General features: G+C 57.9%; 6 protein-coding genes across 6 annotated transcripts; 4 read left to right on the forward strand and 2 right to left on the reverse strand.

Moving 5' to 3' along the window:
* Positions 1 to 756: 756 nt before the first annotated feature.
* Positions 757 to 4209, forward strand: EX895_000085 (uncharacterized protein; the record flags this gene model as incomplete). The annotated part of the gene is made up of 1 exon (XM_029880686.1): positions 757 to 4209. The coding sequence occupies one exon, from the start codon at positions 757 to 759 to the stop codon at positions 4207 to 4209; it is 3453 nt and encodes a 1150-aa protein (XP_029742072.1).
* A 991-nt stretch (positions 4210 to 5200) lies between these two features.
* On the reverse strand, positions 5201 to 7483 carry EX895_000086 (uncharacterized protein; the record flags this gene model as incomplete). Its single annotated transcript, XM_029880687.1, has 1 exon — positions 5201 to 7483. One exon carries the CDS (start codon positions 7481 to 7483, stop codon positions 5201 to 5203), a length of 2283 nt encoding a protein of 760 aa, XP_029742073.1.
* A 638-nt stretch (positions 7484 to 8121) lies between these two features.
* EX895_000087 (uncharacterized protein) lies at positions 8122 to 9264 on the forward strand (the record flags this gene model as incomplete). The annotated part of the gene is made up of 1 exon (XM_029880688.1): positions 8122 to 9264. One exon carries the CDS (start codon positions 8122 to 8124, stop codon positions 9262 to 9264), a length of 1143 nt encoding a protein of 380 aa, XP_029742074.1.
* Positions 9265 to 10223: 959 nt separating this feature from the next.
* EX895_000088 (uncharacterized protein) lies at positions 10224 to 11717 on the forward strand (the record flags this gene model as incomplete). The annotated part of the gene is made up of 1 exon (XM_029880689.1): positions 10224 to 11717. One exon carries the CDS (start codon positions 10224 to 10226, stop codon positions 11715 to 11717), a length of 1494 nt encoding a protein of 497 aa, XP_029742075.1.
* A 453-nt stretch (positions 11718 to 12170) lies between these two features.
* EX895_000089 (uncharacterized protein) lies at positions 12171 to 13793 on the forward strand (the record flags this gene model as incomplete). Its single annotated transcript, XM_029880690.1, has 1 exon — positions 12171 to 13793. One exon carries the CDS (start codon positions 12171 to 12173, stop codon positions 13791 to 13793), a length of 1623 nt encoding a protein of 540 aa, XP_029742076.1.
* A 32-nt stretch (positions 13794 to 13825) lies between these two features.
* Positions 13826 to 14425, reverse strand: EX895_000090 (uncharacterized protein; the record flags this gene model as incomplete). Its single annotated transcript, XM_029880691.1, has 1 exon — positions 13826 to 14425. The coding sequence occupies one exon, from the start codon at positions 14423 to 14425 to the stop codon at positions 13826 to 13828; it is 600 nt and encodes a 199-aa protein (XP_029742077.1).
* Positions 14426 to 14611: the final 186 nt, after the last annotated feature.

Consider the following 14611-nt stretch of genomic DNA (forward strand, 5'->3'; position numbering starts at 1 on the left):
GGGGATTGCTTGTGACACCGAGGTGCTAGATGTGGCTGTAAGACGAACGACCCTGGATGATTTGCAACATGTCAAATGCCAACGGTCGGTAAGAAACTGAAGCTCAAATGCAGTCTTGGCGCGCGCGCTTCGATTTGCGCCACTTTCCGCGTCGAGCAGGATGCACCTGGGCCGTGGGAAAGGGACGCAGCCCCCGCAGCTGCCCTACATGCCCCGCACAGTAATCTCTCTCGACGGATGTTCTCAATGAAATGAAAAGCTGTTGCCACAGCATGTTGTCGCAGAGGACAAGGATCCGAATGAGGCCAAGCAAGAAGTCACTGAACGGCTTGTCCGAATGCGCACTTGTGAGCCCGACCTGTACTGTATTGGTGGAAATGCAAGTTATTTTCAGCTGTGATTGGAATTCGCTTTTCTTTCGGTCAAACGACACTGATCTGGGGTCAAGCTGAGCTGCCCGGTTAATCAGCACTCTCCTTCTCCACCACCTCCTCCTCCTCAACCACCACCACCACCGCCACCACCACCATTCGCTCTCCGGCCGTTCGTATTCAACGAAAACGCGAATCTCAAACAGGTGCAGCTTCGCACCAGCTTCTTTCACAGCTGCGCACGCCTCTTGGCCGTTGCGGACTTTTGTTATTTCCGCACGACTCAGCCGTCACCCTCTGCCCAGCCTCTGCAATTTGAACTTTTGTTCATGAGCCCAGCAAACCTGATACTACCCTTGAAAAAGCTTTAGCAATCTGGAACGACATGACCGGCGACAGCGACGACATTACCACTGCTCTGCACGATGACGGCCAACCCGCCAAGCGCAAACGTCTCCGCATCCCCAAATCCTGCCTTCCCTGCCTGAAGGGGAAGCGAGCCTGCGATCGTGGTCGACCAGCATGTGGTCGATGTGCACGCTCTGGCCAGGCTGCCGATTGTAGCTACGATCCGCGTCTACCTCATCAGCCCGCTTCCGGCCAGCCCAAGCCATCTGGCGCGTATAACGACGACTCGGATGACGACGATGACAGTCCCGACCCGCCTCAAAGCTCCAAGCACCTTTCTGCTCTCCAAAGGCAGCTTGAAGAGGCTCGCAGCGAGAATCGTCGCCTACAACAGCTTCTCCGCACTCAGCCAACTGCCTCCGCATCCCTGTCGTACAATCGCGCCGCGAGCAGTTCCACTCGGCCATATAACTCAGCAATAGCAGACGACCGTCATCACCATCATCACTCCCCCTCCACCTCCCACGACTTGCACGCAGCACGTGGCCTTCAGATGCTCGCCGAGATCGCGCGTCCTCAGCATCAGGATGCCGACACGAATGCCGTCAAGTCGCGCATCCTTCACTGGTCCGGTCCCGGCTCCCACACGTCTTCCTCGTCCCGTGCATCACCATTCGATCCTGCGACATCGTCTTCAAACGAAACCTGGCGAACTTCCGATCCTTCCGCAAGCAACTCCTCTTCACCAGCTGATCGCTTCGCCAATACTAGTCCTAGCACCGCTTCTGTCTACAAGAACCATTTCCAGCGTCGCACTTCTTACCTCAATCACAATGAGCTGGACTCGCCCAAAAACATCAACGGCACTCACATGTACTACGGACACACCTCGTCTGGCGACAAGGTCCTCCGCGACGTCGCTGCTGACACCGCTGCTTCTTCCCGCGCCAACAACAATGCTAATGTCGCCACCAGTGTCCACGAGACCATGGCGCGCAGAGATGTGCGGTCCGCCTTCAACAGCGTGCTGGACCCATCGCGCGACACGTTCCCGTTCGCTACTATCTGGACCTCGGGCACCGCCTTCATCGACGAGGTCCTGCCCTTCTTCCCACGGCCTGAAGACTTTGACATCATCTGCGTTTCCTTCGTTCGCCACTTTTCCGCCATGTGCCCTGCACTTACTATACCTAATGCTATCGACCACGCCAAGACCTTTTCCAGGATGTCACGCAAGCAGCAATCCCAGGTCTCGCTTCCCTGGCTCGCTGTCTTCCTAATGATCTGCGCCCTCGGCAAAAACTGCGACCTCGAGAGCACCACCGTCAGCGTCGACCGTAAGGTAAGGATGCTCGATGCTTTCCTCACTGGCGAAGCGTCTCAACAGCCCAGTCGCCACGCCAGCAGAGCTTCAACGCCCGTACTGCCAGAATCAGCCACGGGTCAGCCTGGTCCCGTAGACGCACAGCAACCATCTTCTACTACGAATACCAAGTCGCCAGCTATGGTCTCGGACCTCTTCCTCTCAGCTGCGTACCAGTCGCTGCGTCTCTGCTCTTTCCTTTCCGCGCCTACTCTGCAGACCATTCATTCTCAGCTTCTCATCGGTGCCTATCTCCTCAACACAGAGCGTGCTGCCTCCTTTTGGCCGCTCCTAGGCTCGGTCGCCCGCCAAGCTCAGTCCATCGGTCTCCACGTCGACCCGTACAAGATCAAGCACGACTGGGATCCCGTCGAAGCCGACACGCGTCGACGTCTCTGGTGGGCTGTCGTACATCAGGACGTTATCCTGTCCGGCATCTTTGGCCGTCCGCTCGGCATCACGCGTTTCAGTTGCCGATTCCCGGGCACCACTGTCGGCGATGCCCCGGTCGCCATCACGTACGCCATGCTGCAGTGCGAGTTTAGCCAGTTCGCCAGAACCTACCTCGACGAGAACCAGGACCGCAGCTGGAGTCAGGCCAAGATCATCGAGTTCACCGAACAGGTGCTGCAGTGGTACATGAACATTCCTGATCGCTATCGCCCTGACTTGGGCCGCATAGACTTGCTCGGATCCGAGACCGAAGCCGAAACCATCCACAACTACCGCTCTGCAGGCGTCGACATCAAGACCAAGGGGCTCATGGAGGTGCACCAGTCCGGCAACCTCGCCGTCGAGGTGTTTTACACCATCCTTTGTCTGCACCGATCCAACCTCTTCCCCAGCACCGACACAGAGCACGACTCGTCCAACGGCAACGCGAGCAGCGACAAAGCAGCCGGCCGCGAACTTAACCATGTCTCGCTCCACATCTGTGCTCAAGCGCTTCGCCGCATCAAGCGTGCTCAGCAAATCATGATTGACCTGCTCGGCCGCGCTCGCGCCACTATGTTCTGGAAGATCGCTTACTACACGTACCAAGCCGCCATTGCTGGAGCCCACATCGTGTTTGTCCACCCACAAAGCAAGCATGCCGAGTCGGCGTTGGAAGATCTGGCCATCTTGACCGATTTCTTTGATCGAATGCCGGAAAGGTGGACGGGGCTCAAGATGGCCAAGACAGGTTTGAGAGTATTGAGGAAGCTAGCTGTAGCGGCAAGGGAAACGCCTGAAGCTGCCAGCATGGCTCTCAGGACGCAAAGTGGTTTCAGTGGTGTCGACCATGCGACTTCACCGATGGGCAGCGGGAACGTCTCTGGCAGTGGGCAGCAGCAGCAAGATCGGGTTGTTGCGGGTTCGTATGGTGACGCAGCGGCCCCATCATTTGCCGACATGCACGCCACGGATACGGCACTATCAACGCATCTGCACCTCGCAGGCTTGGCGGGCAATGGAGATCCGTCGCAGGTAACCTTCCACTCTCAATCCGCCTTCCTGCCACCCATCTTCAATCCGTCGTTCAGCTCCCCCACTGTGGGCTCTCAGACCATGATGAGCAGCACGCCGATGATCAATACTCCTGCTGCCACTACGTCGACTTCTCAAGCCAACCAGGTGACCGGATCCTTTGCCGAGCCTTCGAGCGCGTTTGCAGGTGCCCTAGCAGATTCGGCCGGCTCGCCTTTGGCGCGCTCCTTGGCTAGCGTTCCTCTGGTCACACTATTCAACAATACTTATGATCAACAGGAGCACGGCGCCTCGGCTGCACCCAAACAGTCTTTCTGCTACGATCCGTTCATCCCCGATCCCTCTGCTGGCGCTTTCGGTAACACGAGCGTTAGAAGGTCTGCTTCGCCGTCGATGTCCGACAGACGCACGAGCTCTCACAGTTCCCCGAGTACGCTCTCAACCCACACCTCTGCGTTCAGCTCCGGCTCTGGCACAGCCAGCGCTGCTGGAGTGGGAGAGAAAGATCGAGCCTCAGGGTACGAAGGTGGGCCCATGCAAGGGCCGGAGGGCCAAGACGAGTGGAGCCCTACTCCGATGAATCAAAAGGATCTGGCCAACTACTGGTCCGAGTACTTCAGCCTGCAGCTCGATTGGGATCGGTTGACTGGTCTGGCATGAGTGGGAGCATGTTGACGGTGCCACCAGAGTGCCGTAGGCCCCGCCACCGTGCTTCCCATGAAGAAGTTCCCACCAATGTGTGTGGCTTCAGTTCGGCCCACAACTCTCGTCGAGGCACTCGACGATCTCACTCTTTAATACCCGTTCTACGAATCGCATCCATCTTGCTCTCTTGTCTACACTTCTGCGTTTCGCCAGTATTCTCTGCCTTGTATTCCAGTCGCCATCCGAAATGCAGATCAAGAGCGCCATTATCACTATGGCTGTTGCCGTATTCTCGACCAATTCTGTGCTGGGTAGATGGCTGGAAGACTCGCATGAAATCAGCTGGAAGCGACAATGCACCGAGGGGAGGGAAGGGGGGAGGGGGGGGGGGGGGGGGCAGGTCCAAGGTGCAGACCTACCATGCCTGCTTGACTGCGCATCTGTGTTTCGATTCATGCTCATCCACGACTCGTTTGAGGGGTAACTCGGGCGCCGCACTCTCGCGACCTCGTCTTCGTGACGGGGAAGCTGGAAGCTGCCGGGGCCGGAATCTCCTGTGTGTTTGCACGGGAACAACGTTCGCACTGGTCCTGCCTGCGCCGGAGACGTTCTGCCGCACGCAGCTGCGAGCGCACCGGTACGAAGTCGACTTCGACACGGTCAGGGATGAAACCGGCACGCCGATGGTAGACTGCTGCGAGCTGGCATCGTGCGATCATACGAGGACTAAGTTACCTGTGGGACGTAGCCGGAGGCGCGCGCGCCGTCGTCGCCGATCACGGCTTTGTCCGCTTGCGACCTTGCAGTCCTCAATTCCAGCCCCATGCTACGTTCTGTCCAGAAGACGACCCTCGATCACTTACGTGCGTGCTCTGCAGTCCGTGGTATAACGTTACATTACATCTCTGTGTGCTTCAATTCTACAACAAACTCGCGGGAAAAAGAGGGGGTTGGTTGATTTGTTGGTTGGTTGGTCGGTTGGGTATCAGTAGTTTCCGCTCAGCCATCACGCTCTTCCTGCAGCAGCGCCCAACTCGCCCACCCCGCCTACGCCCACATCATCCTCTTTAGAGATCACAATCTCCAACCCCCACAGCACCAGCGTCAGCCCCACGGTCAAGAAGCGCCAGTAAATCTGGTTCTTCTGATCCAGCAGCAACAGGTGACTGTAGACAGCGATGAGGATCAAGCGCGAGTAGCTGACCAGGATCGAGATGAACGACGTAAACGCTTCACCTTGCGAGGTAGGGTGAGTCGGAGAAGGAGGAGATGAAGGAGGCGTGGGTCGACGGGGACGTTTGTGGCGTCTTGCTTCGGAGGGTGGGCGTGAGATGTTGGGTCGCTTGCGATTCGACGGGGTGCCTGAGTGCGTGTCGGCAGCAGCAGCAGCCGTGGTGGTGGCGGTGAAGTTGCTTGGATCTGTGGAGGCATCACCGTTGGGCAGTGATTTGGTTCGGGCTCGAGGCGAAGTAGGGCTGGTGCGAATAGGCGATCCACGACGACCGCCGAGTTTGCCCTTTCTAGGTCGCTTGTGTTGCCTTGCACGCTTACCTCCCACCGCAGCCGCAGCCGTTGTCGTCCTTGACGGTGGGGGAGGAGGAGACTTGAGTTTATCTGCCAAACTCATAGGCTCCTTCAGCTCGTCCGCCAGCGACTTGGTCCCATCGTCATTGTACGCTACTCCACTGTCATCTTCAGAATAATGTTCGCCCTCGTCGTCGTCGTCGCGACTAGATTCACTGTTGGTGGTGCTGTCCGACTCCAGCTCGCCATCGAATGGCGTCCTTTTCCTTCTGCGTCTCCTGAGCCTCCGTCGCTGCAAAATCCAGCGACCCTCTTCGTCGTCCCAAACCTCTTCTTCGAGTTCCTCGATCTCAGTGCCAACAAAGGACGAGAGCGACGACTCGCTGCCGGTCGAGCTCCAGTCAGTCTCCTCGTCATCGCCATGGTCGAGACCAGCACGCGTGCGGCCCCAGCTGGTGGTTCTGCTGTTGACTCCATCTTCGTTGTGGCGGTGGGGTGCGACACTGCCTTTGAGCATGGGCAGAATGCGGCTGGCGGCATACAGCACCATGAGTCGGTAGATCAATGAAACGATCACCGACTTGGGCAGAGCTGCGCCAGCAGCATGAATGAAGTCGACCGATTGACCCAGCCAGTGAGCAAGGACCTCGATTAAGCCGCCCGCTGCTTGCAGGATCTGGCTGGTCAGAGGTGCTTGTAGAGAGCGTGGCAATTTGTCCACGAAAGCTCGACCTTGAGTGTTGGCCTTGAAGCTGCGAATGAGCGAGATGGGATCGGGCGTGAACGAAAGACTCGGACCGAGCTGGTAAATGTTGAAGACCACATAGGCAAACATGAGACTGGTCTCGATGACGTTGCCCTTGCGAATGGCAAAGGCGATGGCTGTGAGCCAGAGGGTGGATGTGACCGAGGTGGCGATGGCGGCGGCGGTGCCGGGTCGATCCTTGGTTGCGCCATCGAACGAGACGTAGAGGGCAAAAGCTGCGGTGACGTAGATGGTGGCAGAGACGAGCAGGAAGAAGATCTGCCAGACTTCGCTGGCGCCAAACCCGATGGATGCGAGCGAGCGCATGAGGAAGGTGTTGGACATCCAAGCGGCGCCCCTTGCCGAGGGCGATGCCGGCGAAGAAGCTCGCTGGTATTGAGGCGAGGGGCTAGCGAGGGAGGATGCGATGATCCATCGCGAAGTAGATGCTAACGATTGGATGACGAGCAGGGAAGCGACACCCTCCAGCAGACTGAAGAAGGGGCTCGAGATGCGCAGAAGAGTGTACCACCAGCCTGGAACGCGGCGCGCCAGCCAGAAGAAGACGGCGACCGAGGTGGACACGAAACGATCGAGCGAGTCGAAGCCAGTGAGAGAATGCAGATCGTCTGGATCGAGCGAGTCTAACGAGACGGCGCCAGGTCTGCGGGAGAACAAGGTGCTGATTGCCTCGGTTGCGGTCTTGTCGAGACTGTCCGGTCTGCGCGGCGGAAAGATGGTAGCAGAGGGTGGGGAGTAGACATTGAAGCAGACCAAGAGGCAGGCTGGGATCACGATGAACTGAAACACGGCGAGTGTCTGGCCGATCCAAGCGAGGCGCGTTCCTCGTGTCAGTAGCCGTACTGTGGATAGGAAAAGATAATAGGAGGCCAAAGAGGCTGAGAGCGCGAGAAAAGCATCCTGGCCTGCAATGTCAAGAGCGAGCGGAAGGTAAAAGAGGACCTGGATGAAGGTAGCCACGCGTCCAAAGTTGACAGCGAGCGATCTGGCGAACGGCATGGTGTGGGTGTTCGTGCGGGCTTGGCCAACAAGGCTTGGATCAAGGGGATGCGGGAGCGGATGGCTTTGAGAGGTCAAGCATGGATTTTGCGCCACTAGCGCTGCGATAAAGAAGGTCGAAGACCAAAGGTGGTGCTCAAGACAAGGTGGGCGACATGTTGGTGTGTGAGAGCGGGTTGATAATGAGTCAACGAAGCCGGCGGGCGCTTTCAAGTGGCTGCGGATGGCGAAGGTACTGTCGATATATCCTGACTGTGGATCGGATGGTGATGGTAACAAAGAAGGAGTGAGAGAGAGTGGATGAGCATTCGAGGTTAGATAGCATAGCGACTGCGTCTCACAGAAGCGACTTCCGCATCAAGTCACGCACTCGCAGCCGCACGAACACGCGAGCGACGCACACTTTCGAGCGGATGCAACTTTTTCATACCCAAAGACAGTGATGCTCTAACATGGAATTTGATTAGCTGCCTTGCTCGAAATTTTTGAGATTTTAGCCGAGATGCAAACTCGAGTTCAGGGTCGAGCGATTGAGTTGGGACGACTTCTTCTTGAATATTTTGTGCCTCTTGCACTTCTCACCTGGAGAACACCACCACCTCGAATCAAGTTGCTGGTCACCTTCAAGACCACTCAAGATGTCACCACCATCCGGCGCAGCTGCCTCAAGCTCCAACGGAGCCAGTGGCTCGGTGGCCTCGGCTCAGGCTGCCGTGTTCGTCCAGTCGCAGCCGCTTCCTGCCGACACCCCACAAGTGGTTGGACCCGACTTTGAACAGCAAGACCCCACCGATCTGCTGGCGCTGCTGGAAAGCATGTCCAAAGTAGGGTTTCAGGCGAGCGGCGTCTCAAAAGCCATTGAGATCGTCGAAGAGATGCGTCAATGGCGTCTTTCGAACGATGCTGCCTACCTTGCCTCCACCGAACCTGACAAGCCGAGCTTGGCAGATGCGCAAAACACTCAATGTCGCATCTTCCTCGGCTTCACTTCCAACCTGGTCTCATCAGGCTTGCGAGAAGTGATCAAGTTTCTTGTCAAGAACAAGATGGTCTCAGCACTCGTCACGACAGCGGGGGGCATCGAGGAAGATCTGATCAAGTGTCTCGGTCCTACGTACCTGGGCGACTTTGCTCTGGACGGCGCCACACTGCGCAAACAGGGTCTCAACCGCATCGGAAATCTGCTGGTACCCAACGACAACTATTGCAAGTTTGAGGATTGGGTCATGCCCATCCTCGATGCGATGCGTGCAGAGCAAGGAAACGACGTTGCGAATGCCTGGTCTCCCAGCCGCGTGATCGAACGCTTGGGTCAAGAAATCAACGACGAAAGCAGCATCCTCTACTGGGCCGCCAAGAACGAGATTCCCGTCTTTTGCCCCGCACTCACCGACGGCAGTCTGGGCGACATGATGTACTTCCACTCTTACAAGAACCCAGGACTCACCATCGACCTCGTCAAGGACATTCGAAGGCTAAACGATCTCTCGGTCAAAGCGCCGAAGGCGGGTATGATCATCCTGGGTGGAGGCGTGTGCAAGCACCAAATCGCCAACGCCATGCTCTTCAGGAACGGTGCGGACTTCAGCGTCTACATCAACACGGGCCAGGAGTTTGACGGCTCAGATTCAGGCGCAAGGCCGGACGAAGCCGTGAGTTGGGGCAAGATCAAGTCGGCGGCCAACGGCGGCAAGAACGTCAAAGTGTACTGCGACGCCACCATTATCTTCCCCATGATTGTCGCAGCCACGTTTGGCAAAGCCTTTTGGGCGGCCAAGTAGATCCGATTGACAGAATCCTTTGCATCAGCCGCAACCCTTGTACTTGTACCGCACTTAATAGGAACTGCCTTTCTGTATACGCAAAGACCCGATCTATCTACCGCTCTGCGCCAGCAGAATGGATCGGCGATGTAGACTGTATAGGTACGCCTTCTGCTGGCAAAATGCTACAGGGAGCAAGCTTTGTTTTCCAACTCCGTCCGCAACCATCCGGCACTTCGGCACCTCGTTTCGAACAGTGAAATTAGGAAACAGCAAATTTCTCGTTCGGCCCCTGAAACGCGGATTGAGAGAGCAACACGCGCGCGTCTCTCTGCCGTGTTGCTTGCTTGCTTGCTTTTGGCTCGCCGAGTGTTGATTTCGACATTTCGAATCAACTGCGAAGACTGCGATTGGGACAGCCAAGACGCAGAGTCCGCAGGACGTCCGACTTGGCTTGCATACTTTACCTGCGTGTGAACAACGACTGCAGGTGATGGGTCACAGAAGCCACACGCCGAAGTGCAGCATCGCGTGGTGGCGTGCTGTTGTGAAGTTGTGCTGCTGTACTGCTGTGCTGCAGTCCTGGCTGTTTGCATTTCTCGCGGGTAAGCGAGCCGGCGTTTCTCCAGACGAGGATCGCCCTCGCTTCCCTCGTCTTTGCCTGGGCTAGACCCTCCTTCGCGAGCCTGCAGTCCACGAGGCCCCTCCTCATCTGCCAGTGTGTGCGAGCGAGCGTGTGCGTGTTATTCTCGTAGCACAGTCGAGCAGAACATGAAAAGAGCATCCATCGCTCGGCCCGCCTTTTGCTTCCAATGTGACAGCGACACAGCTGAAACTTGCCAACGAGCCTTGCCCCCGTCCCCTCTACTCCGCATCCCCCTAACCTCCGTCCATCGTCTTCTTTCTCGGCCACCATCCTCGCCTCCCTCTTGTCCTTTCCTCAATCACACCAAACCCTTCTCGGAGCAATACACGAAATGGTCAAGCTCGCCGCACTTCACACCGTGGCAGCACTCGCCCTGGCAGGCTCTGCCGTCGCAGGGCATTCCTCCTCCTCTAGACTGCAGAACCGTCAGAGTTCCAATTCTGGCTCGATCATGCAGTCCGATTATCAGAACGGTGCCACACCGCCCGGATCGCGATCCGGTGATGCTGCTGGTCAGACGGTTGTCATCGACAACGACGGTGGTCACGACGACAACTCGCAGCGTGCCGGCTGCCCCACCATCTTCATCGGCGGTGCTGCTGTAGGAGGATCGTACAGCACCGGCTGGACCGACATGCCCCAAGTGCTCGGATTCGACACCATGCGCGACTTGAACGTCGGCAACAACGTCGTGCAGCCTTACATCATCGAACGCGGCAAGAATGCGGCGCAGATCAAGCGCGTCATCATTACCCAGCCCGGTCTGCCCCGAGACTACTGGAAGTACGCCAACCTGGTGCGCAACTCGCTGCTGTGTGCCTCGGTCAACTCGTCTCTGGGCATCAACAGGGATGAGATCCTCATTGCCGCGCCGACGTGGTTCGCCACCGTCGATGCTTCTGCCGGGTCGGCGCAGTCCAACGACCTTGTGTTCAACGGAGGCAACTGGGCCACCGGTGTCAACTCGGCCGGGCCCAATGGCGCGTCCATCTCGTCGTTTGAAGCACTCGACGACCTGATCAACAAGTTCTTCGACAAGTCGACCTACCCGAACCTCCAGCACGTCGTCATTGCCGGCCACTCGCTCGGCGGCTCCTTCACCCAGCACTACGCCATGCTGCGCAAGTCCAACTCGGCGCAGGACGGACAGATCTCGTACTTTGTCGGCAACCCGGGTTCGTACGTCTTCCCAACCTCGGACCGACCCGTGCAGAATCCGGGCGGAAACTGCGCCGGCACCGCAGACCAGTGGGCGTACGGTTTGCAGAACCTGCCACCCTACGGCAGCGGGCAGGGCAGCGCGAGCAGCATCGCATCGCGCTACTACGGTCGAAACGTCATGTACGCTCTTGGGTTGAGCGACAACGAGGGCGGCGACAGCCACTGCGAGGCGCAGTACCAGGGCACCTCGCATCTGACGCGCGGCCAGAACTTCCAGCGCGAACTGCAGTCGGCCAACGGCGGCAACGTGCCTTCAAGCCAGCAGTTCAATTATGTGGCCAACGTGGCCCATGAGGACTACCTCATTTTCAGTGACCCCACCAGCCAGCAGTTCCTGTTTGCGCAGGGCACCGACTTTGCCGCTTCTGCCTCGAGCTCGTCGTCCGCTGCTTCGTCGACTGCGAGCAGGGGTGCGTCGGCTTCGGCTTCGCGCTCGTCGACCGCCAGCCAGGGTGGTGCTACCGGAGCTTCGAACACCGGCTCGGCCGCCCAGCCTTCTTCCTCGGGCAAGCCCTCCGCTGCGTCTTCTAACTTGATCTCGCCTGCTTCGGTGGTGTCGGCTCTGCTGGCCTCGTCGGCTGCCCTCTTCGCTCTCGTTCTCTAAGCGGGTTCAGCTTCACGTTAACATGGACTGCATACTTCACATTCGTTTTGTTTTTTTATTGGACAGGAACTCTTCGTCTGGCGTTTCTATTCACTTGTCAATTGGCATATCTGCATCAGGTTCTGATAACCTGCATCCGCTTGTGTCATGTCGTGCTTCCATTCCAGACAACCTCATTGAGATTCACACTGCTGTTTGGCTTTGGCGTGTGTCAGAGAGAGCGAAATGAAGCCATACCTTGCTGTGCCGCTTCGAGCTGCGAAATTCCAGGCTATTCCGCGTTCGGACGTTTGAGCCAAATTCCTCGAAACCCGAAGCGTGTTGATTCGCGCGCAGAGACCAACACTTTTTGCCCTTCTCGTCCCATCACCACCATTCCTCGACACAGCCACCGAGCCATCCCCACCTCACCTCGATGAATCCCCCGCTCGTCCATCCAGTCTCAATACGACCATGAGTGATCCCGGCAGCTCCGCACCGCCTGCCGAAAACGATCCGATCTACGACGACCGGCTGTGGTCCTTCTCTGCGTTTTTCCCGCCACCATATCGTGTGCTGCTGCTGGCGTCGATAGGGTTGCTGCTGTTCGCGGTCAACGTTCAGGTGCTGCACGCCAAAGGGATAGATCTGTTCGCGCTGTTCAGGGCGGATCGCTTGGAAAAGAAGCGGTCGATACCGCCATCGTCGAGTGCGTTCCATCGGAGTAACAACGGGGCGAGCACGCAGTATGGCTCGTATCACAACGTCAACAGTGCATCTTCTTCGTCGAATGACGATGTTGGAGGCGCAGGGCTACTGCCTACTACCGCCACTGGACACAACCGGGCGAGCTCGGCAGAAGCGGGTGCAGGCGTGTCGACGTCGTCGCCGCTCTTTGCGTTCGGCACATTTCAGCTTGTCTGGTCGCTGCTCGGCTGGGCATCGTACCGCTACTACGTCGACAGTCTGGTGGGCGATCCCAAAGGCCGTCACGCACAAGCCTTGCAAGGGTTCGCCGTCTCAGGAGCTTTTTTGGCGCTAGTCTGGCCTGGCAATTTGTTCTTCAAACCGATGCGCAAGGCGTTCGGCCGCTCGGTGCTTCTCATCCTCACACCGTCCTTGACGCAGCAGATCACGTTTAGCGACGTCATCCTTGCCGATACCCTCACCTCGTTCGCCAAAGTGCTCGGAGACGTCTGGCTGACGGCGTGCTTCCTCGTGCCACGCAAGGAGCACCACACCTGGTGGAACGGCAAAGGGTCGGTGGCTGTACCTCTGCTCATCTCGTTACCTTATGCCATCCGATTCCGACAGTGTCTGTCCGAGTACTGCGTCTCTCAGCCGGGGAACAAGAACGGCTCGAAAAGCAAGAGGCCGCTGTGGAACGCCGCCAAGTACGCCTCTGCGTTCCCCGTGATCTGGCTGAGTGCGTGGTACGAAGCGGACAAGCATCCGGACAACCACCACGGCGAGTGGGTAACGCGGTACACGCTGTGGCTGCTCGCTGTGTGCGTCAACTCGATCTTCAGCTTCTGGTGGGACGTGACCAACGATTGGGGGTTGTCGCTGCTGCAGCCGTCCAACATGGGGTCGGTGGCGCAGATCGCACAGAACGCAGTGCACCTCCATCGGCGCGGGATGTCGTACATGCCCCTCCCCCTCAGCGAGGAGGCCGAGGCCCTGCCCATGTCCAACTTTCGCGTTCCGGACGAAAAGCCACAACCAGCATCCGCATCCGCACATGCACACAGTTCGCTCGCCGTGCCCCCCGCAACAAACCCTTCCGGCGGGCCGTCTGCCTCTGGCTCCAACGCACACCGCAGAACGCTCTCGACCATGGAACGCCTGCTGCGCCCCTCGCCGTCGCTGCTGTTCCCGACGTGGATGTACCAGCTGGCCATCCTGCTCGATCTGCTGCTGCGCTTCTTCTGGTCGCTCAAGCTCTCGTCGCACCTGCACCACCTCGTCGAGTGGCAGGGCGGTATGTTCAGTATGGAGCTGCTCGAGATCATCCGTCGCTGGGTATGGGTGTTTTTCCGAGTGGAGTGGGAGGTGGTTAGACGCAGAGAGCGGGCGAGAGTTCATGTGATGGATTGAATATTGCCAGTTTGAATGAAAAGAAATGTGGATTACTCCTGCTTGTCGAGGAAGCCTACGCCCTGGGCTCTGAGTTTGCGTTCCAGTTGCTCGAGCCATTTCTGTAGCAGTGGAACGGTCTGTGGTGCCGAGTCAGGTGCGAACGAGCTGAGATATGAGAAGGCGTTTTTGGCGATCTTGGGCGCAATGGTTAACGCTGCCGCTTCACCGCCCTGCGCTGCTGGTGCGGGCAAGGTCAGTGCAAACTGCGTACCGGGTGCCGCATTTGCAGCAGAGGTGGCAGAGGAGAGTGTGGCGATCTGCTGATCGACCAGTTGATCCGGTTCGATACTGATCCCGAGCGTGGCAGTGTCCGGGGTCGAAGCCGGTTTGGTCACTTTGAATATCGCGCTGGGTTTGGTGTTTCGCAGACAGCCGAGGAGCTTCCATTCGCCCGCAGACGATCCATTGGTGGAAGGCCAGAGAAGGTGGACGGTGGCAGAGTAGCCGGGTGGGAACGGTTGGACGCCGGTCATGAAGACGACGACGTGTGAGATGGTCGAGGCGTTTTCCAGCGGGAAGACGCAATGTGTTTCACCGACTTGCTGGGGCTCGGTGAGGGGTAGGCGACCTGGTAAGACGACGGAGAACATGATGGGTGTTTTCAACAGAAATGACGTGGGAAGAGTGGATGATGGACAGCAGGCAACGTGGTGAGGCTTCAGGTTGCGGTTGTGTGGATAGTGCGGAGAGCATGGCCAAAACAATGAATCTTCTCGAACTCCACATACTGGGTGGATCGGGACGCAAAGCCATAGATCGGGCTGGGGGAAAGTAGA

Source organism: Sporisorium graminicola, chromosome SGRAM_1 (assembly GCF_005498985.1).
Source record: "Sporisorium graminicola strain CBS 10092 chromosome SGRAM_1, whole genome shotgun sequence".
In the NCBI taxonomy this organism is placed as follows: Eukaryota; Fungi; Basidiomycota; class Ustilaginomycetes; order Ustilaginales; family Ustilaginaceae; genus Sporisorium; species Sporisorium graminicola.